The 27,708-nt window shown below is 38.6% G+C and overlaps 1 protein-coding gene across 4 annotated transcripts in view; it reads right to left on the bottom strand.

Annotated features, from left to right (window-relative positions):
- Positions 1-27,708, bottom strand: part of LOC145959487 (irregular chiasm C-roughest protein) — a 155,920-nt gene that overhangs the window by 92,770 nt on the left and 35,442 nt on the right. For 3 of the 4 annotated variants that reach the window (XM_083078359.1, XM_083078362.1, XM_083078360.1), the window contains exon 2: positions 16,457-16,516. The exons of the other annotated variant lie outside the window; for it this stretch is intronic. In XM_083078359.1, the coding sequence (XP_082934485.1) occupies positions 16,457-16,516 (60 nt within the window). The remainder of the gene's footprint in view (positions 1-16,456; positions 16,517-27,708) is intronic. 4 annotated transcript variants of the gene reach the window in all.

Here is a 27,708-nt window from a genome sequence, read left to right as displayed (position 1 = left end):
GGTCGTAGTAAGACGCGTTTTCATGACGCCGCTGGAAAAAGTTGGGACAGTGGAACTGAATTTGATCGATTTTCGATTGAGGTCGGGGTCCGCCCGCCGCGAGCGCGACAGCAAATTAGGTCGTATGATATACGCGGTTGGATTCGTTGGCTCTCGATCCAAAAGAGGCAGCCGATATTAAGACGCGAGGAATTTGACGCGCGATTCTTCCCGATATTTTGCCCCTCACGTGGCAGCCAAAGTAACAGTTCGCCGGCTGACTCGAGCTGCCTGGTCTCGAAAAGCGGACGCGTCAAGAGTTGCCTCCAACTTTTCATACATTCCCGTATATATTATTATAATATGAACTATATTATAATAATATATCTTTCTTTCTGTAAAAATCGGTTCCCGAATCTCTGTCGTCAAAAACCAGAGGATACGTTATTGATTAACCTCAGTCGGTTTACGTTGCCGGAGTAGAAGAGGGCCGGTTACACGTAAATATCTTCTCCAAGCTGAGCTCATGCATCGCTAATGTTCTTAAGTACCGTGCTATTTGCCACGTAGGATGAGTTTCAAGAAAAAGCCGCGAGTATATGAGATTCTGCGGGGTCCCAAAAGTGTGGGAAAAAGGTAATTCTGTGTACCGACAATTTTTCATCCTGTTGTTCCTCAGCTTTCTCATTTTTCGCGGATGATATAAGAGTGATTTCCCCTCCCCCCTCCCCTCCCCCCTCCTCCCTGATACTCAATAAATTATGCAAATTGCGAGAATCTTCGTTGCTACCTTTGCATCTCGTATATAAAGCACACGCACACATTCACACGCAGTGTATTTATACATGTACCCAGCAAATACCGAGTAACATTTATATAATTGTTAGTTGTAATTTCCCACTCAACAATATAATTGTTACATGTTATGTAACTGTTACATAATAGTTATATAACAGTTATACAGGGTATGAAAAGTACCGGGACGGTGAAATATCTCGAAAACTAAGCATTTCAGAAAAAAATGTTTCAGATAAAAGTTGTAGAATTTCAAAAGATCTATTTACTGGCGCTATGAGTTTAACCTTGGGTGGCGTCGCCAAGGTCAGAGCAAGGTCACCTATTTTTTTGCAATTAACAATTACATATTTTTTCTTCGAAACAACTATGTGTTTTCTTTACACCAATTGATTCCTCTCATTATTTTGTACATAAAAGTATTAAGGTAAAATAATCGAAAAATGAATATTTTACAAGATATTTTACGGTTTATGTAAAATTAAGAAATGATTTCAAGCCTAATAACTCGGAAAGTACCTAATGAAAACTAACTTAATTATAGTGTTTTGGAAAGCTCTCGAGATAAGCTACAAGAATATGCAATAAAAAATAGAGGGTCCCGTTTAAAAAATTCTAGGTGACCTTGCGCTGACCTTGGCGACGCCACCCAAGGTTAAACTCATAGCGCCAGTAAATAGATCTTTTGAAATCCTACAACTTTTATCTGAAACATTTTTTTCTGAAATGCTTAGTTTTCGAGATATTTCACCGTCCCGGTACTCTTTATACACCCTGTATAATTGTTATATAATTGTCATATAACTGTTATTTGGTGTTTGCTGGGTATATTTCCGCGGAAATATATACTTTCTGGAGAAAAAAAAAGATGTAATGTCCTATTCAACCTCGAGTTTATGTCGCGATTGTATTCCGATGTTACACTCGATGGCGATTCGTGTATCTCGACACGTCCGTCGAGAGAAATCTTCGTTTTTATAACAAAGGGAGGAGGAGGAAGCGAGGATCCTTCAGGCGCGAGGAGAGTTTAACGCGGAAGCGCAGACTTTCGACTGCGATTTATATTCCGCATCGATGTCTTAACGAAACAATATCCTGCAGCTCTGGTAATGAGACGGAAGGTAAGAGGGAATCGCGGAGAAAGACGGGAAGAAAATATAACGACAGTGTATCGACGGAAGTTTCGCGTTTGCCCGCACTTGGGAGGATCGACAAGGATATTCTTTAGTCTCGCGCTCCCTCAGGCATCCCGGCGGAAGTTTCATCAAAAAACTTATCGTTCTGTATTCTTTCCCGTGTTCCGACCGTTCTCGCTCTCGTCTCTTTCACCCAGAAACCCCTCCGGTCCGAGTCTAACAAACTCGAACAATGGCAATCAACGAGAAATATTTATAGTACGAGGTGGAAAAGGATTCCACAAAGACCGCGATCGATTGACTGCTTCGTAAATTTCCGTTCTTCTGATAAATTATCGCCGTCACGTGACCCGACGTTATATATACATTTTTGAAAGATCTTCGATAATTAATAATTAATCATCGAATGTCGTTCTCGAAAAATAGGATAAAATCTGGACGAATATTCTTCGCCATACTTTTAGTCGTAAAATAAATTGACTTTATTAATTCCTTCGAATCAATAATATTGTAAAATATGATAGAAGCTCTTCTCTATCTCTAAAATATGACGGATCTTCTGTATTTGATATGTCAGATAAAAGCATAAAATGGTTTCAAATGTGACAGCAGCTATGAAATGAATTTAAAATTTAGAACAACGCAGATGCATTTGCCAGAGATCCATCGTTGATGGAATCATTTAGCCTTAATTATAATTAATACGTGCTATCACGTTTATAATCGTAAGATCCGCTTTATGTGGAATAATTAAAGGGAAAGTATCACGCGCGAAATTAAAATCATTTAAATAATAGCACAAATTTATTTAGATTACTTTATTACGGTAATACCTGTTGATTAATTTGCCGTATAAAAAAAAATGTAATTATTAATGGAAACTCGGTTTCCTCCCGGCATCTAATCCTTTAACGCTGCACGTGCGATTGCATCATATTTGATTCCTTCTGATATTGATTTAACTGCGTTTAGGGTATTCATATATTTTTGAGGGGATCATAGGGAATATAACATTAGCCATAAAATCCCATCGCAAGAAAATAAAATAAAATAAAATACGCGCATGTAAAATTCACGTATCGGAAATTCTAAATAAAATCCTTGAATTTTATATGTAAATTATAAAATTTTGAAAAATCTCGGATGACAGAAGTTTAAATATGGAAAAACTCGCTTCTCGCGTAACGGTGGGGAAAAAAAAGCCGGAATCAAACACAGGATGGTGGATGCGCCATTATTTTTCGCCCATTCCCGTACCCGGTCGCTGAACATTGTTTTCTTTCTTGTCCACCGCAGCGAGCTGCTCCAATGTCCACGCTTTGTGTCGCTAACCGTCGTATGGACGACTCATTTCCGCGGATTAACGAGAAATACGGGAAATCGCGAGATATTAATTGCTCATAGTGAATTTATCGATAATGGTCGACGCTTAAACCGCTTTCGTAAGTGGCTGCAAGTTGGATGAAGTTGAATAATGCGTCGCGTAATCCGCGCAGCCTTGTATTATGTTCAAATATCATTTCATATTATCACAAGATGAGCGGTATTTTCGAAAAGAAGTGTCTGCATTTCGAATAATGTCCTAAATTTTCGGCCATCGCGTTATTTTTTATTTTTAATTCGCCAGACCTCTTAATACACAATCATGATTTATCATTAATATTTTCGGCTGGTCCGTGAAATAAAAACTCAATAATAAACGAAACGAGACTTATTTTGGATGTTATTTCATTTATTTCGATGTTAAATCATTTTTTCAATAAATTCCATATCACTTTCAATTTATCCCATATCACTTGCGCATGTTAAAAAATTGCTGAGCTTTCGGACAGAAAGTATTCGATGTGTGCTAAATAAAAAATTTTTAATAAATTGGAAAAAATAGGTAATAATATTAGAGGCGATATATTTTTCCAGCTCCTCCTCTCATCTTCCTTCGCATATTTATTCGCATTGTCTATAAGAAACATGGTTCCCGTAATGCCTCGCAATTTTCTGCCGCTAAAAACTATTAATCTCTCTTTATTCAACATAGAAGTACTTTATTATTTCCTCTTATTTATTCTGTGAATATTATATCCACCACATATTTTGTTCCATCCGATCTGTCCATCACCTCTGTCATGTTTTCACGTTGTTTAAGATCTGCCCGACATTTACGCGATTTATGAAAGAAATATTAACCGGTATTGGATTCTTGTATCGCGCCTGCGAGTTCTTGCTGGCATAAATATTGCTACGCGATACGATGTTGTAACGACGTTAAGAAAGAAATTCGAGCTTACGATTAATCGATGAACTATGCCCTGCAGCTCAAGCAGCACTGCATTCTCTAGGTAAGCGTAAGAACGTGTCTGAGCTGTTTAGAATCATTAAAGTGAAATGTCAATACAATGATTTTAAACAATCTTTAAAAAATATCAAAAAAATTTTTTTAGCTGTTTAAAGTCTTTAAAATCGTTGAAATGTCAATATAATGATTTCAAATAATCTTTGAAAAATATCAAAAAATTTATATATATTTTGTTAGATGTTTAATCAATTTTGAGTTTATCCATTCCCAGACAGCACAGGACATCCTATGGATATTCATTTTATATCCATTTTACGTCCACACGTCCATGGACATGAAATGAACATCCATCGTACATTCGATTTGAGACATCCGTTAATGGCCAATATTTGGACGTCCATAAGATGTCCGATCTTGGACATCAAAGTTCCGCGCAAGCACGCAAGGATGTGTTAGTTCGTTCGTTTACCGCTACGCGACGTGCGATGCGCTATCTTTCTCGTATTTAAGTTTTAGTTATGAGAATTATATAAAGTTTGCAAAAGGTAACAAATAAGATTAAAAATATACTGTTCAATTTAATTTCTGATCTAAATCACGAGTTTCAGATATTAAATTGATTTTATAAGTTGGACAAGTAAATGTCCGGCGAATAATTTAATATAAAATAATGAAACAAATTTAATATAAAATAATGAAAAATTTAATATAATAAATTTAAATTTTTTCATTAAAATATTTTGTAAAAATTATTTATACCTATTTTTAAAATATTTTTTTAATGTTCAAAACAAGTCCAATTTTAGTCCGTTTGGTCTTTAAAATGGACATTTTTGGGATGTCCAAAATAGTAACACTGAATATCCATAAAACATCCTAAAGATGTTTTAGGCTCTAATCTGGGTATTTTAAATACGTATGAAACGTCCAATTTGTTTATTTTTAATACGTTTTTAAGATGTCATTGTGCTGTCTGGGTTAATTTATCTAGAATTTATTTGGTTCAGAAATATCATAGAAACCTAATTTTTTTTTATACTTACTGAACCTGTACCGCGCTCATATTTTGACACAGAGATATGTTTAAGAGGAAAAAAGGAGAGAGGGAGAGAGGAAGAGTGCACTTAAACGCTGATTGCATCGTGTACGCGCTCACCTAGTTACGCTCCTGGTTATAATGTTCCACGTTTATATAATTCAGTGGAAATTTTGTGGTCCAGAAACGCGAAAATCACAATATAATTTTGATACAGCTTCAACGTTATACGGTAGAAAAGCAGTTCTATATAATATTTAGAAACGCGCTTGTTTGCAAAAATAAAAGCGCGCTAGAGACGCTGCAAAATTCACTTTTGCTTCTACCTTATTAAAAGAATTGTTTTTCTCGCTTTCCTTCGTTCTATTAAATCTCGTATTAAATTCATTTCTTCGTCTATTTATCGCTTCTCCGTCATATCTGATATCGAGTTTTCTCCATATTGTATTAATGAATATTGCCCATCGTTGTCGCGACAATGCAAGGCTCAATTGTTCTACGCAAGCTCGACAGGGCGACATGCTTGCGGTAATAGAGATATTTATGCATGACGTTAATAGATAAGGAAAAAGTTCTGTCGCCGGTTAATTGCGCCGGATTATATCAGGTTCTTGCACTTTGTCCTCTTCTCCTTCTCTCAAAGTGTATTAATTTACATACTTTTTTCGCACGATCATGAAGTTTTCCATGCAAATCTCGGATTATAATCTAGAGCTTTGTAAGCATCGCGTTTAGTACTTCGTGTAAGAATGCAAGACTCGACGTACCTCGAGGGGTTAAATATCGTCGGTTATTATACTCTGTTAGGGATTTGTACGTTACAGCTGGGGCGTGCTTAGCACAGTCAATTTAACCCGCCAACTCGAGTAGCGAATGAATTTGTATTCGATGTAATTTAAAAATATCGAGGAATTAACCCTGCTAAGCCAATCGGAGACGAGAGAGCCGATTTACCGCCTTCGGAATGTATTTCACCACTTTGTATTCTAATGATTTTCAAATCTACATCTAGCTGCTCTAGAATGTCAAGAGCTGGCAAGTTGTGTGCTCGCGTTTATGAATGCACAATCTCAATATTGCAAGCTCTTAACTTAAATTCAAAATGGATCGAAATTTCTGTTACTGAATCTGTCCAACTAGAATAGGTCACGAGATCAAAAGCGCATCGTCGACAATTTTTTCTTGCACCATGTCTTGTAATTTGCTCCTCTGACGCATCGCTATTTATACTTTATGTAAAACCGCAAAGTGTACTTTTCTATTAACATTATTAATTCAACATTGTACTCGTGTTTGTCCAAACGTCTTAAGATGATTCAACGTAGGTGCTCCCCATATTTTATATTTTCCATCGTGTAATAGAAATAAGGTGCAGCATGTATACGATCGTGGCGTTTCCCGCCTCCTGTAAGAAAACAGCGTTCGCTACCCTGAGGGCCAAATATTGCGGCGCGACGTACTTCGCCATGGGACTTTGATACACAGCTGCCGCCGTGCTTAACATATTCAATTTAATACGGTAACACCATAGAGACTATACTTAATTTGCATCGGGAGATTCGATCCGAGAGTAGCATACACTCCGGAACGAGACCGATCAAGATGATTGCGTATACAGGTCGTTCCAAAAGTCGCATCCTCCCGGCAAACCTCCCTCATTTCTCAACGAAATTTTTTTTTATCAATCGGTCAATTAAATCGATCACATTCAGGATAAGCGGAAATAATATGTCATACATAAATTAATTTTTTATCTACAAGATTATTGAACTGCGAAAAATATTTGTAAAAAATTCACTGGAGTTTATTTTTAACAGTTGACACGAAACGCAAAATCTAATAATGTACCACAAGAAGTTTGACATTTTCAATTAAATCTATTCTCTTCTACTTCTACAACGACGTGCAAATATATAATTCAAGAATATAATATAATGTAGCACATATTATACCGTTTCTATAGAAGAGGCTATTTTAGGGACTAAATTAAAATTTATCCATAATACTGGGGTTTACCTGACAGAAGGGAAAAGCAATTTAATTAAATAAATTGATACTTATAATATCTCTCGTAGCTCTTAGGGAAATTGTTTTACCACCAAGGAAAAGGTTGCTCGTAGGTGTGGTCGTGTGCAGGGATATTAGCTGACAGAAATTATCCATCTAAAATAATCCACGGATCAATTTTGCATTTCGTGCTTCTCGTTTTACTCGCATAAATTTATCCTACACAAATATGGCAAGTGGCGGGATTCTTCTTAATGGAGCCGTTCTTTTATAGGTCTAGGAGAGATCGATCTCGCCGATGGATGGAGGTAGAAAGGTCAGGGTGCGGAAATCGCGAGAGAGCGAGGGAGGAACATAGGCGTCGGATGACGAGACAGGGGTGAGAAAACAGGTAGGTCGAGAGAGAGAGCCGGCCGATCACGCGCGCGCAACCCAACTAGCCTGGAAAAACGACGAGGGATCATAGGGAGGAGAGAAGCCTTCTTCCGGGCGAGAATTGAGACGTAGTCGAGGGAAAAGTGTCTCGTTGTTTAAAGAGCCGCGCAGTCAGTAGATTCCCCCCTCGAGGGATCCTGAGGGATACACACGTTGGATGAGGAGAGACGACAGAGTTAGAGGGTCGCTCTCGGGTAGATTTCGGGGATAGATACCGGGCAAAGGCTGTAGGCCGTTTGCTATAGTGCGCACGTACCAGGAGACGAGGGTGGAAGCAAGGCGGGCGGGTGTAACAGGGTTATGTAGGAGCGAGCGAGAGGGTGAAAGCGAGGGGGAGAGTGAGAAAGAGAGAGAGAGAGAGGGATTCGTGGTATAGCTTCGACTTTGGCCGTGCCGCAGTGGTATCGAACGGCAACCCCACCTTTCACCCGGTCTCCTATTACCCCTTCCGTCCCTCCGACCATCCCTCGTTCGACACAGCACCGCTACCACCATTCCGCCTACCCTAGAAAACGTTATAGCGCTCTAGGCGCTGGTGCGTTTGCACGAACGCTGCGAATACTCTCTCTCTCTCTCTCTCTTTCTCCCTTTTTTCCTCTTGTGTCGCGAATGCTATTCTTGATCCCGGTCTCCCTTTAACTTTAGCCGCCTCAGTTGCTTCACTCTCCCCCGTCTCGCGGCGGTAAACCATACCACGTGATGGCAGACTAGAGATACTCTATTTAATGAACCACGTGCACCGCGAAATGTTTCGAATATCGCGAAGGCCGGAGATGTAACTCGTTTAGGACCTTTGAATACATCGTTTGCCGTAATAGCGGAACACAGTCGAGGTAGGGACGGATGCGTAAATTTGATAGACGGCTGCTTCACCGCAGCCCCTGATAACAGTAATGACGTGACCTCCTTCGCTGGAGGAGCCTTCTCTCCTCTCGCTACGGAAAATTCTACGCTTCCTCCCCGTGAAAGGAACATTCTTTTAGGACGACATGCATTTCACATATCAACCGTCCTCGTTTGAACAATCTTTCCTCGAGAAAACTCGTTCGAAAATCTTGCTCTCTGTCCATTCAAATGGGTCAAGATTTTTACCAATGTTATTTTCTCAGAAAATACCTTCTCGTTTCGATTAACCCTTTCACCCCTGTAGGAACATATATGTCCCGGTGATATAATTAAATAAATTTTGTTCATCTTGTACTTGTTGAACCTTTTTTCTCAATAGCATCACCTAACCCATAGAATTATAAATTTCCAAAAATACAAAACCAGGAGTGAAAGGGGTTAAACTTACGCATACGGAGAAAGATGTCGACGATGAGGAAATAATTATGGATAGAAAAAAAATGATTCGTCGAACGAGTGTAGAAAATAAGAGCGGGACTGCCGTGAAAAATAAAGTGGTCTTATCAGCGAAATAATACCTGCCTCTCTTGCGGAGAATTGCGTTCTAGCTATCCCCGGCAGTATAATTACTTACAGTCGATTTAATTCAGTACGGTGTTGCTTGAAATATTTTTATATCACGGCGCTTTACGGACAAACGGCCACATCGAACAGAAACTGCCTGCAAAAGGAGTTTTGTTTTTATCGCGATAATAATCCGATTGACGTAATGCCGCGCGTGAGGGGAGTCCTTCTCTCTCTCTCCATCTCTCTCCTCCTATTTCTCCTATTTTAACGTTCATATTTTTCACGTACGCATCCCCCTTTTCTTCATAAAACTGCAACGGCGATCGAAAATCTGATTCCTTTCGGTCGCGTGCTTTTCGAAAGACGCTCTCTTACGTTTTTTCCTCTTTTTTTCTCCTTTCCTCTTTTCCCTCAAAACGTATTGTCGGTCGCGCTTAAGCGAAACGTTCATGATTTTCTTCTGCTAATTTTAGTCCTCGCCTCTCTCGGCGCGTCTCGGTTCTCCTTGAAAGATTTTCCGCCGCAAGGAACAAGGCGCGTCTACATGAACTACAATGTTACACAGCGGCGTACAAATTAAAAAAAAAAGAGGGAAAGAAAAAGGAAAGAAGGATGAGGGTTAAAAAGAGAGAAGAAAAGTAAAAAGATTCTGGCCCCGGGGTAATCTGCTTTGCGGCTTACTCTCTCTCCGTCTCTCCCTTTCGTGCTCTCTCTCTCTCTCTCTCTCTTTTCAAAATCAGTCAGCCATGTTAAAATTGCTAATATCAGTGAAACAAAAATTGGAGGTTTTCCGATCGACGTTCCCGACCCAGACTCGATGCGTGTATTAATACACGAGGGTGGGGGGAGGATGAGAGAGAGCTCGGAGCGTTAATCAGGAATACAAAGCCAATATTCGGGCGTTGTTTTGCTTCTTAATCGAACGTCGAGACGAGGGGAGGAGAGGCGAGGGAGGGAGGGAAGGGGGGGAGGATCACCTGCATTTGCACAATGTTGTCCCGGAGTACGGTTTTGTCGACGTGGCAACGACCGCGAAACAGGCAGCTACGTTGAAAATTAGCATTGAAAATTCCTCTACGCCTTCACCATCCGACCACCGTCATCGCCATCGGGAAGGTGTGTTATTTGCTCATAGATATAGGTAATGTAAATTTACATATTATTCGCCCCGCCAAGTGATTGCAACTTTTACCGAGTATTTGTAACGGATTTAACGCGGACCGTGTCGTGCAAAAATTACCTACACCTACGCCAACCGGTAGTTTCCAGCGAATTAATTTTTAAATGCAAAGTTTTATGCGTCCGACACCCGGCAATACGCGCATAATTCGCGCTTCTTCTCTTCCTTTTTCTCGCTTTTTTAATTTTATTCATTTAATTCATTCTTGCGCAACACACCGTTCGTTTATATGGAGCCGGTTATGCAACGCGCAAGTGATTTCTAAAACTGGTTCCTCTCGCGCACACAGCGGGAATATTTTTGCAAAACGCGAAACTCTTTCGTATAATATTTCTATAATATTCGAAAAACGTTTCTCCGATATTTTTTTTTTTCCTAAAATCGTTTTACATAACAACTTTCGATTTATCGTCGAGAGTAGTTATAGTTTCATAAAACTAGACTGTCGAAAACACAGTTCCTGGCAAATCCCACGTTGCCCTGCAGGAATAGAAAGACGGAAACTTCTGGAATTTCCATTTTCCTCGACAGAATTCGTTACATTTTGTTTGTGCATAAGAAATGTAATAGCTAAGAGGAGAGCGCAGGATTGCCATTATATACTACATTAAGAAACGTCAAACAATTGGATGCAGTTGCGCGAGATAAAATAAGCCGTCATTTCTGAAATTTTTATCTACAGTATTGCAAAATAGCATTGCTCGTATCTTGAAGACAAAAGTTGAGTAAAACTTTGGATACGCCCGAGAAAATTATTGTAAAGACAAAGTAATCGCGTCATCACTTTTAATACCCAGACTAAAAGACCTAGAATTCCATATCAGCTGATTCTATTTTAACGATTCCGTCTCAAAATAAAACGCGACGTTCGTCTCTAGATTTGCTTCTATATTCATCGCCATAATACGTTCAACTATACAGGGTGTTCGGAAATTCAATCGACAAATTTTCAGAGATTGTCGGGGGCACCATAAGAATCATTTTTTGCAAATGAACCTGGGGTCGGAAACGTGTCATTACATCGCTATGGCATACGGAGTGTTCGAAAGAGTCGGGACCTCGAAATATCACAAAAAATAGAAATTTTACAAAAAATTGTTTCAAACAAAAATTGTAGGGTGTAAAAAGGTCTATTTACTGGCGCCATGTGTTTGACCTTGGATGGCGTCGCCAAGGTCACGACAAGGCCACCTTGAATTTTTGAAATGGAACCCTCCACTTTTTATTGCATATTCTTCTAGCCCTTCTCGAGACTTTTTCAAAGCACTAATTTTACCAACTTTAAGTAAGCCGTTTCGAAGTTATCGAGCTTTTCATGGTAAGATGTCTCGCCCACGAAGGCAAGAGATCCAAACACAAATTCAATTCCCAGATTGGAAGATGATCTAGCCAACCATGGCAAGATCGGTGGCTGATCCAGCCGATGAAGGCAAGATCGGTGCCTGATCCAGCCGAATCGGATTTGTGTTTTTTGACAACTTTTGTTTGAAACAATTTTTTGTAAAACTTCTATTTTTTGTGATATTTCGAGGTCCCGACTCTTTCGAACACTCCGTATGCCGTAGCGATGTAATGACACGTTTCCGACCCCAGGTTCATTTGCAAAAAATGATTCTTATGGTGCCCCCGACAATCTTTGAAAATTTGTCGATTGAATTTCCGAACACCCTGTATATCGCGAGTTTCGACGCTTTGAAACGTTGGCCGGAAAGATGATCCGATGCAAACAAAGTAGATCAACAAGCCGTGAAAGCCGAGAAGGAGACCAGAAACTCTAGGTTTACGAGGGAAACGATTGTCTGGGTACATCCCGGAAAGGGCGCCAACATTTCTGCTCCGCAAATGAATGATTTAGCCTCGGAATAAAATCTGGCACGGTTATGACAATATTGGAAGTATGAATTTATAATGGTCCACTCTACCACTGGCAGATTGCGCTCGTTACACGTGGGGTATGCGAGCGCAAAGCAAAAGCTCTGGCTGGCTATGATAATAAAGCCGACGTAATAAATGCTTAACGTAGTCGCGTAATTGCCATGGTGGTGTAATGGCGTGTCGTTTCGCCCAACGCGCGGACGGAAAACGGACAAAAATCAATGGGCAGAAACCGCCGCTGAAGCCGGGGGACTGGCCGAGGGCCATTCTCAACCGGATCACGAGAGAAGAGGTCGGCGAGCTTATTTATTTAACCCCCCTCGCTCGCGCGCGTGCGTGCGCTATCTTCATCCAGCCGCCCCCGCTCTACGCTGCAGATTCCTGTTTCGCGATCCCACGCACCAGGCAGGTGTGAGCGTACATATACCGTGATTTTGGGCGAAAATCCAGCGGTGGGCAAATTGAAGACTTCCGAAGAGGTGTAAATCCGTAATTTGTAAAATCGCCTTAGACACACCATTCCATATTTAAGCTAAATCTTGCAGATTATGTACCTACTTTATATTCTTGCTCCGAATCCTCTCCCTCTATCTATCTATCTCTATCTCTTTTCTTTTAAATCCTGTATCTTTATATTTTTCAATTTTCCATGAAATATGTCGAGAGCTTACATCGAGTTATTGAAAATGGAATTAAGCCTGGAATTAGCCCATTTCCTGTGATATTTAAGTCTGAATGGTCGTTACAATGATTTCTAATTGAAGTTTTTCTTCCCAGCGGAGATTTGTTTTATGTATGTATATAATAATCTCGTAATACCTCTCTATCTAATTGCGGTTACACATACACGCAGCTTCTCTGTATTATTTATAAATTATGTCAAATGGTGAATGGTTTACTAGATTATTATAATAGAGAACATTACGTGGAACGTAATGTCCTCTATTATAATAATCCATATATGCTCTCTCTAATTTGTCAATTTTTGATTAATCTTCTAAAAATTGTGATATAATTTATGTTCTATCTAACATTAATTTTATTAGCTGAATAATGTATGTATAATATTTCTTTTAATAAATTTTAAATTTTTGCTAAAATTTGGAGCACAAATTATCTAGGCTCATAAATTATGCAGTCCACTTTAAGTGCAAAGTTGTAAAATAAAAATTATAAATTATGCATTTACTCTATTCTTACTCTTTGAACATTTTTGTTATTCGATCTAGTCGATTCAATTAATTAAATAAATAAGCCAATATTAATAATTGTACGCATATCTAACATATCTTGTTACTTTATTTATTGAATTGCCTCGTATTTAAAAAAAAATTACGATATTTTAAACACACATTTCATCTCGCTAAACTCGGATTAGCTCGGATTCGAAATTTGAAATTACGTGAGAAATATAAAAATAGATTTTTCGCGAATTTGTCGCACTTAAACGGTAAAAAAATGAGACTGAAATATTTTAAGTATCATTATCGTCTTTTTTGCAATATTGATTGATTGCCAAGCGTGTGAATCGTGTGTGCAAATTCGACTGGGTGATGAATTTCGTATTGACAGTTTGACATTCGGCGGTTAACCGTGCATCGAAAAGTGATTGATTGAGTGGAAATTATAAAAATAGAAAACAGAAAAGAATATATATATATATATATATATATATTTCTTTTGTTTCCCGAAAGGAGAAACACGAAATAAAAATAAGACCCAATGCATTGTATTCTAGAGCTATTAAAATATTTAAACTTACAACACGTAGATTAAAAAATAAATGCATCCAATAATTTCATCCTCGCTATATTCGAACAAAAATTCGAATAAAAATAAATTTTATACTCGCGTCGAAAATTTAATCATTCAATCTAATCTATTTTGCTCGGACATATTTTTTCTCCTTGTCTTACTTTTGCCGGAGGTGAGCGGAATATATGATTGCGTTACACAAGGAGCAGAACACACGGTCGTTTTCCTCGCGTGCCTCATCCCGAAGAAAAGCCAGTAAAAATCAATGAACCAAAGCCGCTGGCGCGGGACTAGCCCAGGGCTCTCCTCAGCCTGTTGAATGGACGAACCGACCAACATTACCCCGGTAAGAACTGGTTTAACTGTTGGACGAACGTGTCTATATTGGCTTCCTGCGATATCGATTTCCCGAATATGTTTGGACCGATCGCGGAAAAGGGAAAACGAAGGGAAGGGAAGGTTACGAGCAAAGTTACGAGCGAGATGAAGGAGGATCACTTGTACACACTTCCGTTTTGCTTCCCGTCAAGGGGAGGGAAGTTTAATGCGCGAAGCAGCACTGTTCGTTTTTAACGAATTATACACGTCGTTCGCCCGGGAAGAATGTCAAGAGCTGTCTCTTTAGCGGCGTTCGTCGTGAAATATTCCATGTCGTGGCAGCCAAGAAGAAACGGCGACGGAAATCGCCTATGCGACCGGTTCGGGGGAGAAACCCCTGCCCGGAGTTACTTTGCGAGGTCGTCGTACTCATTTATTCATCTCCTTAAAAAACTGCGCCGTACTACTAGCTCTCCTCGCCACTTGGAGTCGACTTTCGTTTTATCTTTCGGCGGTAAGAGAGAGGGAGTGGGAAAATTCGCTCGGGTATCCTGAGAAAAATTTAACGTCGAAGGGGATGGACCTATCTCTTAGAGATGTTCTACTCAAACCTATTTCTCAACTTTATTCACGTAACGTTCTAGGGAGATGAGGGAGAATTGATTTACACACCGCGATGGTCTCGTCTCCATTGACTCTTTCTTAGGTAAATAAGGTATTGCCCTCGCGTCCTCGTTTACCTCTTATTCGATGGTTAACGCAACCGGTGAAACAGCTGAAGGCTCGTTACTTAATCTCGTTCCATTGTCGTCGCGTTCATTTGCAATTCGCGCGCATCTTCTTCAATTTGATGAGAGCCGGCGAATCGTAATGCGTCGCAGTTACTCGAGAGTAACTCGATCGTTATAGGCCCTTCAGGCTGCTGGAATGGCCCTTCACCAGCGGCATTCACGGCGCGCTCCGAAAAATTTATGATCGACTGCTCGTAAAGAGCACCAGTACATGAAGATGAGCGTGGGATAAATAGCATCGAGGGTATCGACGAAATGTACACGCAATGCTTAAGAATACCATTAATATCGGAATCGGATTTTTCCTCAGATCCAATATTTCGCCGATATTTTAGCACCTCGTTCTCTCTCTCTTTCTGGATGCATTATAAATTTATTATCGACGACAGCGAGTATCGCTACAATAGATTCACACGTCGCGTTTAATTTTACTCAAATTACAAAATAATTCGATATCTCTTGTTATAAGGCTTTCGTTATTCGTTATTAATATTCTTATGGATGTATACCGTTTCTCAATTTATTTTATTAAACGCTTCGTCAATTAATAACCGCATGGAGATGCGAATTAACATTTAAATCCGCTTGTCGCGCATGTTGGACGAATTTTACTTATTTGCTAGATTACAAAATAATTCAATACTTCTGGTTATAAGGCTACGTTTATTATCGAGTCTCACCGAGATATATCTCGTTTCTTATTTATTTTATTAAACCCTTCGTCAATTAATAAACGCACGGAGATACGAGTTAACATTTTAAATCCAGCAACTTGTCGCGCGCGCGTGTTGGGCGAATAAATCAATGTTACAATGCATAAATTAATTAATAGGATATTATTGTAACTAGTGTAAAAGTCCTCTCGCGAAATCCAATAATTTGCCGAGAATCACTGCGGATAAGAAGTAAAGCGGCTTACTTCGGGGAGAAGGAGAAGGGAGGGACGGGGGAGGAGGGGAGGGGGAGGGGGGGCTCGAGTACTTCTCTAATTATAGCGCGTGCGTGTACACATAAAACGGCACGGTTCTCGCAATCCGGAGCGTATGTAATCTGGTTAAAGTGTATTCGGCGAACTCACCCTCTCCCCCTCCCCCCCCGACCCCTCCTCCTCTTTCCCCCTTACTCGCGCTGCATCCAGCTATTATTCCGGGGGACTACATTTGGTCGACCGAAATCGCACTCATATAAGCCATTTCGAATAGAGATGCGTGTCGCTTTCTCGCAACCTATTTCACGATCCTCGCAATCGTCCCGCAAGAACACGAGACTCGTACTCCTCGTCCGTGAATAAGGCGCGCGCGTGTGCACGTTGTAGAAATATTTCTCATGTAAATTAAACCGTATATATATGTATGTGTATATATACAGCTTGTACAGCTTGATTATTTCCACTTAAGAGCCGGATGGCGCGACTGTTAAGCTTCGAATGGACGTGCTTCTTACCTGTTTGCTTTGCAAAATGGCTTCGCGCCGATGGGCGGATGTGGGATATTCGCTGATAATCTGTAAAAGAGAAAAAAGGGATTTTCGTTTCTTCCAAAATAGCGTGACACGTTTTGAATCTTTCATTCTTAAAAGCGAATTTGAAAGTGTAAACACATTTGACACATTTTCATTGATGCGCTTGATATTATTTATCTTTCTCTCCTCCATTTTGAAAATGACACAAATCTACCATTCTATATCCATTCTGCACGTTATACGATAATCGATAGGATGCATGATTAATTAAACGATATCGTATAAAAAAATCGACATCATTTAATTGTCACATGACAACGAAAACTAAAGTTCCTCCATCGGAAGATAAAAATTGACCTCTACATCCACGCATTAGGATCGATGACCTTATGCAGGCCAGACGAATATATTTTTAGCGAGACATCATGGCTGAAATTCGCAACATGGGCGTCGAACGCTATAATTGCACTGATTTTCGGACTCGCACGTACACAATTGCCGAATAATTTTATCAATGTACTAGAAACCAAATTGATAAGATTGTATCAGAATAAAAAATTGCTTTATGCAAATGTGGGTAAGATCGACTTTACTATATAAAAATAGCAGATATCTTTTAGTTTATTAAAATCGTGTAGCGCATAAATTAGTTGGCTCGTAAAATGAAAAAAATATACTATTTATTTACGTAAATGGATCATGTGCACACAAAAAATTGCACTTTGAATTTAATTTATTCGAGACGACCATTATTTAGTCGCCTTAAAAGTCACATTATTTCTAAATAAAATACTGAGCTTTAAAATAAACAATTGTTCAACAATAATGTATTTGACGGAAGTTGGAATGCTTAGATCAAAGTGGAGTCGCGATCAGACGAGAATACATTATAAGGGAATTTCACGACGCCAATGTTTCGTCTGGACAAATATCTACGTTTGCAAGATCGAGAAAGGGAGACTAAGGCTAAATCGGGACTGTCTCGCGTGCAGTCAAAGCTCAAGTAAATGTAGAAGCATTAGCTTTTACCGCAGCGTACGCCTTGGATTTTTGCGCCTGACACATGATATGCAAGTTCTGCTAAGCTAAAAAGACTACAACGATCTCGCTCGGGACCGACGAGCCGGAGTTAAGTGAGTCCAAGTTGGCGGTCTCCTCAGAAGATAACTATAGTGTACAAGTGGAGAAGAAAATTAAAACGTGCGACCAGAATTAGAACGAACACACTGACTAAATAAATTTATTTAATAATATCATTATTTTAATAAGCTTCATTTGGTTAATAAAGTTTTTCAAATCTTAATTTAATATTAGATAAATAAAATGTAATTACATTACATCTTTAGCTTTTGAAAATGTGTATTTTTATGGAAAAGCAATTAAAAGTCAATGACAGTCTCAGTTATAAATATAATAGTATAATTGAGTAAAATTTTATTAAAATCAGTGATGGTGATTAATCAATTATATTGTAAAATACATCTTATATATTATATTAAAATAATTTGCAGTAATCTATTTTGTTAAAAAAGTATTTAAATTTTTGATTAAAAATATATAGTAATATAAATAAATGAAATATTTCACTAAAATCACTAAAATAAATTATAGTGGTTTTATTTCAATCAGTGATATATTTTAAGATACATCTTATTTATTATATTGAGATATATTTATAATTTATCTTCTTAAATAAATTTATAACATCTTATTATTTGTAACTTATTTTAAGAAATTATTACTATTAACTTATTTAAAGAAATATCTGAGTTTTTGACCAAGTGTCTCTTTATTCATATTTTGTGAATTTGTCGCATCGTAAGAGTAAAAAAGGATAAATTTTTGAATATCAGTTAAACATGTTTTATTCCAAATATAAGAAGGCTCTTTCCAAAAAAGAGCAATCCAAAATAAATCCAGAAAAAGCTTTATAAACTACATCTTGCAAATATACACGATTGCCACTGATTTTCCTACGCGAAATCTTATTATGTCATAATCATAAGTATATAAGTGGGAGACATAAAACGGAGAAGAGCAAGGTGTGTTTTCACGAAGCAAATATTCACCGATCTCCAACGGAATCTTGTATCATTGCATTAATCAGTGACATTTTCGCCGATTCAATTTAATAGAGTACTCTTGGTTTTTCTTCCTCACGAGAAAGTGCAAGGAAAGTATCGAATTACACGTACGTATCCTAAATGCTTCCGGCGTAAATGAGGTGTTCTGGCGAAGGTAACATCCAGCAGGAAACTCTCGATACTCGGGAGGGTGGATGTAGAGGGATGCCGAACTATTCCGCCATTTCGATAGGTTGTTGGCAGAAATCCGAGCGGCTCTCATCATTAAGTAAGAATCCATTACCGCGTTAGTGGCACGTCAATAACGAGAGACAGCGGGAGAGGTCGCGTTAAATTATTCCCATAACATCAAGGTGAATGAACACGGAAGGTCCTCTGCATTATTAAAAGGAGGACGGGCTATTAAAAGTATAATCATTTACATAAAAATGTACATTCCCCCTGGAAAAATTCGTCTCGCGATTGCTATCGAAAGAATCGAACAAGATCGCTCATCGACGTTCCATCCGTCTCGAGTGTATTTATACAGGATGTTTCTTAATAAGCGCGAAAAATTTTAAGAGATGATTCTTTGTCGAAAATTAAGGGGGATTTTTCATATAAACATATGCTCCTACATCCCTCCCTGTGGAGTTACATTCTTCCAATAATGGGGATAAAAATTAGGTTTTTATTTTTTTCTCAAATTTAGAACGAGTTAAAGAAATAAAATTGGGTGGATATTTTCTACTAGTAAAAAAGTTATTTATCAATATTTTTTTCAGCCTCCCGTATTGTTTTAAGGGGATGAAACCAGCAACCTCTATTCAATTTTTTATTAGAACTTTTTAATGGGCCAGAATATGATCATCTAAAAATATGCATTAAAAATTTTGATTTATTTAAAAACTTTTTTATTTGTTTTATTTTTTTCATAAAATCAGTAGTTTTCAAGAAAAAAAATAAAATACGTTATCGTGCACAACACGATGCTAAATAGTATAAGTTTCGTATTACGAGAAGTTAAATTTTAAAATAAAAATAAAATTAGAGTAAATGTTGGGAAAATTGGAACAAAAATAAAATTATAATAAAAACCTAAAAACCTAAAAAATAAAAACTTAATTTTTACCCCCATTTTTGGAGGAGTGTAACTCCACAGGGAGGGATGTAGGAGTATATGTTTATATGAAAAACCCCCCTTAATTTTCGACAAAGAATCATCTTCTTAAATTGTTCGCGCTTATTAAGAAACACCCTGTATATTTTTATCTGTCACCTATTCGCTCGGTATCTGCGTATATTTCTCTATCGCGTGTCATTTCTATACAAATCTGTATGCACGAGATATATACGTGTGTACGTAAAAAACATTCCGTATTTCTCGTATACTCGTCTGGATTTTCCTTCTCAGATTGCAGTCGTGGTTGCAGGAAATGCGAAAATCCGGCTTATCGGTCGGGGTATAAAAATAAATATCGAGAAATACATACTCGAAATCGTCTTTGTCATCGAATATTTGCCCTCCCGCAGCGCGATGTAATCATACAGTTGCGCGCAGCTTCATCTTTTTCGCATGCGAAAGGAGTTAAGCGAGCGGGGGTTCGCTCTCATCATCCACTCGAAGGGGACGAAGGCGAGAACGAGAGAGAGAAAGAAAAAAAGAGAGCTTCGAACGGATTCTCGCCGATTCTGAGACGGCGCGGCTGCTATTTTCGGGAGAAACCTCGACCCGGGATAAGGCCGAAAGTACCTAATTACCCGAGGAACACAATACCTGGGAAATTTTTGCGAAGGAACTCGGAGCCGGGAGTAACTCGTTTCGCGAGGCATCGCTTTCGAATGACGTCGAAAGTATCGATTCTCAAAGGCCGTTCTCCGATTCTCTCTCTTCTCCCTCGCGTTTGCCTGCGCTCGATCCGTAACTCTACCATCGAAATGACGGAGCTTTTATCCTGGGAAAGGAAGAGGAACGCGCGTATCGGAGGGACAAACGGATCCCACGTCGTCCAATTACCTATAGCCTTTTTTTTATTTTTATTTTTTTTTAATAAACTATTTTGAATTAAAATCGAGCGAGTAGAGTGGAAAGGGGGAGGCGGTGGACGTTTAAATAAATGACCATTCTATCAACGGGATTGTTATTACTCGACAAGTGTAGATTTATAAATACGCCGGAAACTTTGTAGAGACGAGAATACCCGGGAAACTCGGGGAAATCGATGTAAAATTGCAACTGTCAATAGGATACAAATAAACTATTTTTGAGCAAGGATTGAAACGCACACCGATAACTTTTGTACGCGTTCAATTCCCCCCAGTGTTATAGATACACGAGGGGGTGGGAAAGAGAAAGAGAGAGAGAGAGAGAGAGAGAGAGAGAGAGAGCGAGAGAGAGAAACAAAAAAAAGGAGATTGCTTTACGGTAATTGCCGCGTTTCCGTTATTACGGATAAACAGAGAGAGGATCGCTTTTTCCGTGTATTTTGTACCATATCGCGTTTTAAATCGGTGGCCCACCCCCGGTGGCGGCACCCTTCTCTCCCCCCCCACCTCCACCCTCAAACTAGGCGCTTTTGAGAAATGTTTTAAAGCACGCGTTGTGTGGATTAACAACCGATTCTCCGTCGCATTTTTTTTACGAGCGGTCGAATCGGGATAATACGTCCGCGGGCGCGAATCCGCGGTGCAAATGGCTGTTTTGTTACCTTCCCGACATTTTCTTCCGCGCGCAATTCCATCGCCGCCGATAACAATATTCCGCGTATCGCTGTCACGCGTTTAAAAATGATGAAAAAGTGAGAGCGTTGAAATCGCTGGTCGGGAAAATGTATGGCGCGCATATCTGGAATTTTCTTTTTTTTTTTTTTTATACCCTATCCAAACGACGTTACGAGTCCTCGGCGGATTCCAAAAGGGAATTACGGCCTGATCGCGACAGTCGGGGAGGAGGAGGAAGAGAGAGAGAGAGAGACGTAATAACGCAAGAAAATCATGTGAAAATCCTTGTTTCGCATCGCACGCGTGTGCGTGTGCGGGTAGTACGCGTGCAGGTGCGAATCGCAATTAGACCGAAGCGCAATTACGTCACTGCACGTCGCGGCGGACCGCTAGCGTAAATAATACTACATCATTATTTACACCGGCCCTCTGCGCGCTTCGCCCGCACTCCGTCCGGCTCTCTGCAAATTATATATGCGTATCGCTTTATAATTAACGCTCGCCCCATTTGGAATTATACCACAAACGTCTCTGTATTTTCAAATCTTCCGCTTCTGTTTTAATTAGGGTCCCGCGAGATGCCAAGATTAGTCTCGATATTATCCCGTCTTATCCAGTCTCGAAATTCGAGACTGGAGCGAGGTACGATTTTTAATTAGTTATCGAGACAATTAATTAGTTATCGAGACTAATAATATTGTCAATATTTTTGATTTTATCAAGATTATTGGTTTTTTTTAGCTAAAATATGTATAATTATAAATTAGATGAGAAAAAATTCACTATATTATGCGAATTTAAAAAATTTTTAAATCTATTAAACTTAAAAAATTTTTAAATTCAGTAAACATGAAAATATTTATATTAACAAATTCGGAAACAATTAATACAATAAAAGCAAAATAAATAATGTAAAATTATATACAATTATTTAATCACACAAAATTTTGCGTACAGCTCATGTATGCGAATCTCCGATTATGTATGCGTGTGTACGAGCCGCATTTGCATTCTGGCATTCCTATATGCTTTTGTAAAAACAACATACATTGTGCTTTGAGAAAAATAACAAGTGAGTTTTAATTAGTTATCAAATAATACCAAGAACTGTCAATGTTATTGATTTGATTAAAATTATTGATTTCGAAAAAAAAAATTAAAATATATATATTCGTAAATTGATAAAAAAAAATTCATTTCAAAAAATTCACTATTATATAAATTTAAAGAATTGTAAAATTTAATAAATAAAAATATTTATATTAACAAAGTGATAGAAACAGTTAATATAACAAACAAAATAAATCAAATAAACAATATAAAATTTTACACAATTATTTAACTACACAAAACTTTGCACTATAGCACATGTATGCGATTCTGATTGTGTATGTATGAACCGAATCAGCATTCTGGCATCACTATATGCAATTGCTTTTTTGATAAAACAACAAATATATATTTATTATATTTTGGGAAATAAAGAATAAAATATATAAATTGTAATAATTTTTATAAATATATAAATAATAATAACAATAATAATAATTTTGTTATCCTAAATTATATTATAAACATTATTTTCAATATTATTTTAAGCAATTCAATATTAAATAAGAATTGTTAATAAAATTAAAAATTAATACACAAGACAAGATTTTATTATAGATTTATTCAAGATCAAGATAAGATTTATTTTCGCGAAAACAAGATTTATTTTCAATATAATATTTTTACGAATATTTAGAATTTTATGTGCAACCTAGTTTTAATTATCGCGATGCGGAATATTATATTATCGATGCGCGACATGTAAGCGGCATCTCGTACATTTTCAGTTTTTATGCACGAAGAGAAATGTACGTAAGGAAAGTTTCGAGATTTTTCCTAATCTAGGTGCTATTAAATCTCTTGCCGCGCATTGTACCTGTGTATCTTAGTATTCGGTTTGCATGATTGTTGTTGGAAAGTTGGAAAACATACACACACACACATACATACACACATATATACGGGGCATATTAAAAGTGTCAGCAGTTTTGTCGGAGGCGCGAGTTTTAATCGAATTAGAGCCCCGCCTTTTCGCGAGGAACGAAACTTTTCGCGACGTACGCTAATAGCATTAGCACGGCAGACGTAACGCGAAATTTGCACTCGGCGACGACTCGGCCCCGTTACTTTAATTTCCAGACACGTACGCGAAGGACGGAGAGGGATGAAATTATGGGGTGGAGATATATATCGCGGCACGTCCGATGGAAAGGGAGAGATCCGTCGCCGTCGATTGGTTTTGCTCTCTTTTCGAAATGGAACGGATAAAGGAATGCGTTATTACAGGGCGATCTTCCCTTCCGCTTCGCTTATCGTCACGCGCGTGTTTCCCATTTCTTCGCTCCTCTTATTCGAGTCGACCGACGAATAAATCCGACACATCTCCGGGTGACAAGACCATTTAAGATCTAATCGAAACGATAGAAATTAGCTTTCGCCGATATTTTAGAAGTGGATATCGAAATACAGGGTGTCCAATAAATCGTGACCGAAATTTTAATGGCATATTCCTGAGCAAAAACTGAGACGAAAATTTTAATATGAAAATGTTGAGGCTACTATAGTTTTTGAATTATAAGATCAAACAATTTCGGTCGCGATTTATGGGACACCCTGTATATATTCTAAAGCGAGATTTCTCATAATAGGATATATAACAGTTTTCGATCAGTAATAATGCGAATCACATTTGTAACGAGTATAATGGAGCAACAATTTCGTAGATGCCATTGTTTTCGAAAACTCGAAGCGAGGCAAAAATCTCCTTTTCGGAATTATTTCAGTTTACCGACCTCTTTCTCTCCAAGATTTAGACTCCTCTATGCTCGCGTTATGCAATTCCGAGAAGAATACGAAAAAGTCGAAGAATATCGAAATACAGAGTGTCCCACAAATCGTGACCGAAATTTTAATGATATATTCCTGAGCAAAAACTGAGACGAAAATTTTAATATAAAAATGTTGAGGCTACTATAGTTTTTGAATTATAAGATTAAACAATTTCGGTCGCGATTTGTGGGACACCCTGTATATATTCTAAAGCGAGATTTCTCATAATAGGATATATAACAGTTTTCGATCAGTAATAATGCGAATCACATTTGTAACGAGTATAATGGAGCAACAATTTCGTAGATGCCATTGTTTTCGAAAACTCGAAGCGAGGCAAAAATCTCCTTTTCGGAATTATTTCAGTTTACCGACCTCTTTCTCTCCGAGATTTAGACTCGTCTATGCTCGCATTATGCAATTCCGAGAAGAATACGGAAAAGTCGAAGAATATCGAAATACAGAGTGTCCCACAAATCGTGACCGAAATTTTAATGATATATTCCTGAGCAAAAACTGAGACGAAAATTTTAATATGAAAATGTTGAGGCTACTATAGTTTTTGAATTATAAGATCAAACAATTTCGGTCGCGATTTATGGGACACCCTGTATATATTCTAAAACGAGATTTCTCATAACAGGATATATAACAGTTTTCGATCAGTAATAATGCGAATCACATTTGTAACGAGTATAATGGAGCAACAATTTCGTAGATGCCATTGTTTTCGAAAACTCGAAGCGAGGCAAAAATCTCCTTTTCGGAATTATTTCAGTTTACCGACCTCTTTCTCTCCGAGATTTAGACTCCTCTATGCTCGCGTTATGCAATTCCGAGAAGAATACGGAAAAGTCGAAGAATACCGCGAAATCTTCCTAAAGGAAACTAAAAGCGCGCTTAAGAGCCGGGGAGAAACGTAACTAACTGTGAAAGCGCTATACGCCAAGTGAAACAGAAGTAGTGTTTCCGCGAGTAACCACGCGGTTGAAATTCCTTTCGCACGAGCGAATTAAAATACAGTCATTGCTCGAAACGATGAGAAGACCAAGTTGCTTGGGCAGAACGAGAGAGAAATGACGTTACATTTTGCCGATGCCGCGCATTTCACCTTTATCCCTTTAAAGGACGTGGCATGAATCAAAGTGACCCAAATGACATTTCGCACAAAAGGGGAGATTCTTACCTCAAATATCCATTCTTCTTTTATAAAAAAAAATTACGGGCGACATGTGTGTATCTTAATCTTTTGCTAATATTATCTCTCTCCGCTTATAAATAAATATAAGTAAAATATAGCGAAAACGCACATCGTATCAATACGCGAAACTGCGAGAATATTTTACCACGTCAATGATGATATATTATGCTCTCCTCCGTCGAAAAGTCCGACGCTGCTTCCAACGCTTTCGGTCTGCTTTTTGAATCGAAGGGTTCGCATTATCCTCGCTCAATTTCCTCTCGTTTTATGTAGCCGCGTGTCTCTTTATCCTTCACCCTCGGCTAGAGGTTTTTTTATCCTTAGCTAGCAAGGTGCGGAATAGTCGGTGAAGTCGATGCGACGTGGAGCCCAAGAGCCAAGAGAGCGAAGGTATAAAGACGATAAATGAAGGAGCTTTCAAAGAGAACCGGAAACTACTTGAAAAAACGAAATAAGTGTCGGCTAAGTTACCGACGTCGGGACTCTCTTCAGGGAAGGACGTCTCGCGGCGATCGATTTTGGAAAATTCTGTCATCCGAGCGTAAGCGAAGTGAAAAAAGGACACGGGAGTTCATTTTTCTGCGTCTGTGCACGATGGGAGAGGATAAAATGGAAATGGAGGAAGACGCGAGATCGATATGCGCTCTCGTAGCTTCAAAAATACGCCCTTCAAGCTTAATTTCTCTTTACGTATGTTCCAAAGATGATTAATAGCGCCACGTATGTACATTTTACTAGGGAATAAAGGAAACTCTATCCACAATTTCCACCACGATTCCAGGACATTCTTTACGCGCCCACGTTCAAGAAAGAGATTCTCCAAAGAGAGCGAATAAAGGAACTTCAGGAAGAGATTCAGGTGCTCGAGAACTTTGGAAACGCGAAATAAAAGTCGTTAAAAGTTATTGGGTCACAAGGGAAAACTTTCGAAGTAAGCAATTTCGAAAATTTCGTAGGCGAGCCAGCGTGAGCGAGCCAATATCAACAAAAGAGCGAAGAACTCGCGTAATTGGCGAGAATTCCTTATGATTACGCGTCTTTCTGATATTTCTTACCGTCTATCCCCGGTAAAGTATAGAAAACTCGATGAGCCCGACCGAGGATAGATATTACGCGAGAAAATAGCGCCTTAAAATTCTGCAGGCAAATCGGCAACTGCACTAAAATTTCGAGACTGATGCAAAATTGCTACGGGTAGGACGAAAACTAGAGACCAATCTTTTGAAAAGAGATTGCATCGGTGGACGAAGAAACGAATAAAGTGGTTCAAAGAGCAAGATCTTTCCCTTTTCCTTTTTCTCTCGTCTAAGGAATCTCATACATCGTATATCGCGAAATTTATTCGTCTCTCACGTTTTGTCCAAGGGAAATTATTTTTTGCCGATTTAACGCATTTATCTTTTCTTGCTTACGACGCAATCTTCGCTTTCTCGTATATTTGCTTGAAGGATTGAGAATCTTTCGCCTTTATGCGAGGGCGCGATAGAGATAGTCGCGTAAGAACGAGACAAAGAAAAAAAAGGAAGAGGAAGAAAGAAGCATAAATTCGTTCGAGCTTGAATCGAGCTTCTCGGTAAAGTCGACGTTTCTAATGAGAAGTAACGCGAATGGTAGCCGGCTACGCAAAGGCCGGCCCTTCCTTTTCCCTCGCTTTTCTCATGCAACGTAATGTAAAAAGACATTTCAAAAAGATGGCGCATAGATAAGGTAGACGGAAAGATATATTTCGCGAAATATTACCAGTTGAAATATATTCGCTCTCATACGCTACGCTTTTCAGATCGAGAGGATACATTATTCTCAATCGATTTCCTTTCGCTTTACTTTGCAGCGTGTCCCTTTGACTTCCCCTTGACATTTTCTACCTTCTTCCTTGTCTCTTTAGCAGTACGTGCGGCGGAGCTGATTTCCAGGTGGAGAAAAAGAAAAGATAGAAGGGTGAAAGTAAGTTGAGCTTTTCAAAGGAAACCACAAACTGTGTTGGAAATAAAATGAAAGTTACTGCGCTAGGAGTGCCGCGAGAATTCTTCTGGAGACCCTCTGACGTGAGCGGTTTTGCGAATTTTGTGATTAAGAGCAACAAGAAAACAGTCTTGATGTACAGGAGGACGGACGTGTGGGAGAGAGATAGGTACAAATAGAGGACTCCGATATGGAAGGAAAATATCGACTGCGAGTATCAAACTAGGAGTATTATATTAAAGATAAACATCTCGAAAGAGTGAAAACTTATTTCTCAGCGTTTAAGTTACTCGCGTTTCTTCAAGCATATAAATGTATTCGTGTATCTCTTTATTATATATTCCAGGTATATATCTTTTCCAGGTATATATTTTTTAGGTTTTTATTATAATTTGATTTTGTTGCAA

This window comes from Camponotus vicinus, unplaced genomic scaffold (assembly GCF_025532165.1).
Source record: "Camponotus vicinus isolate PSW18456_S1 unplaced genomic scaffold, iyCamVici1.0 SCAF_1, whole genome shotgun sequence".
Classification (NCBI taxonomy): domain Eukaryota; kingdom Metazoa; phylum Arthropoda; class Insecta; order Hymenoptera; family Formicidae; genus Camponotus; species Camponotus vicinus.
The sequence above is the reverse complement of the archived record's forward strand: the minus strand, read 5'-3'. Positions and strand labels throughout refer to the sequence as shown.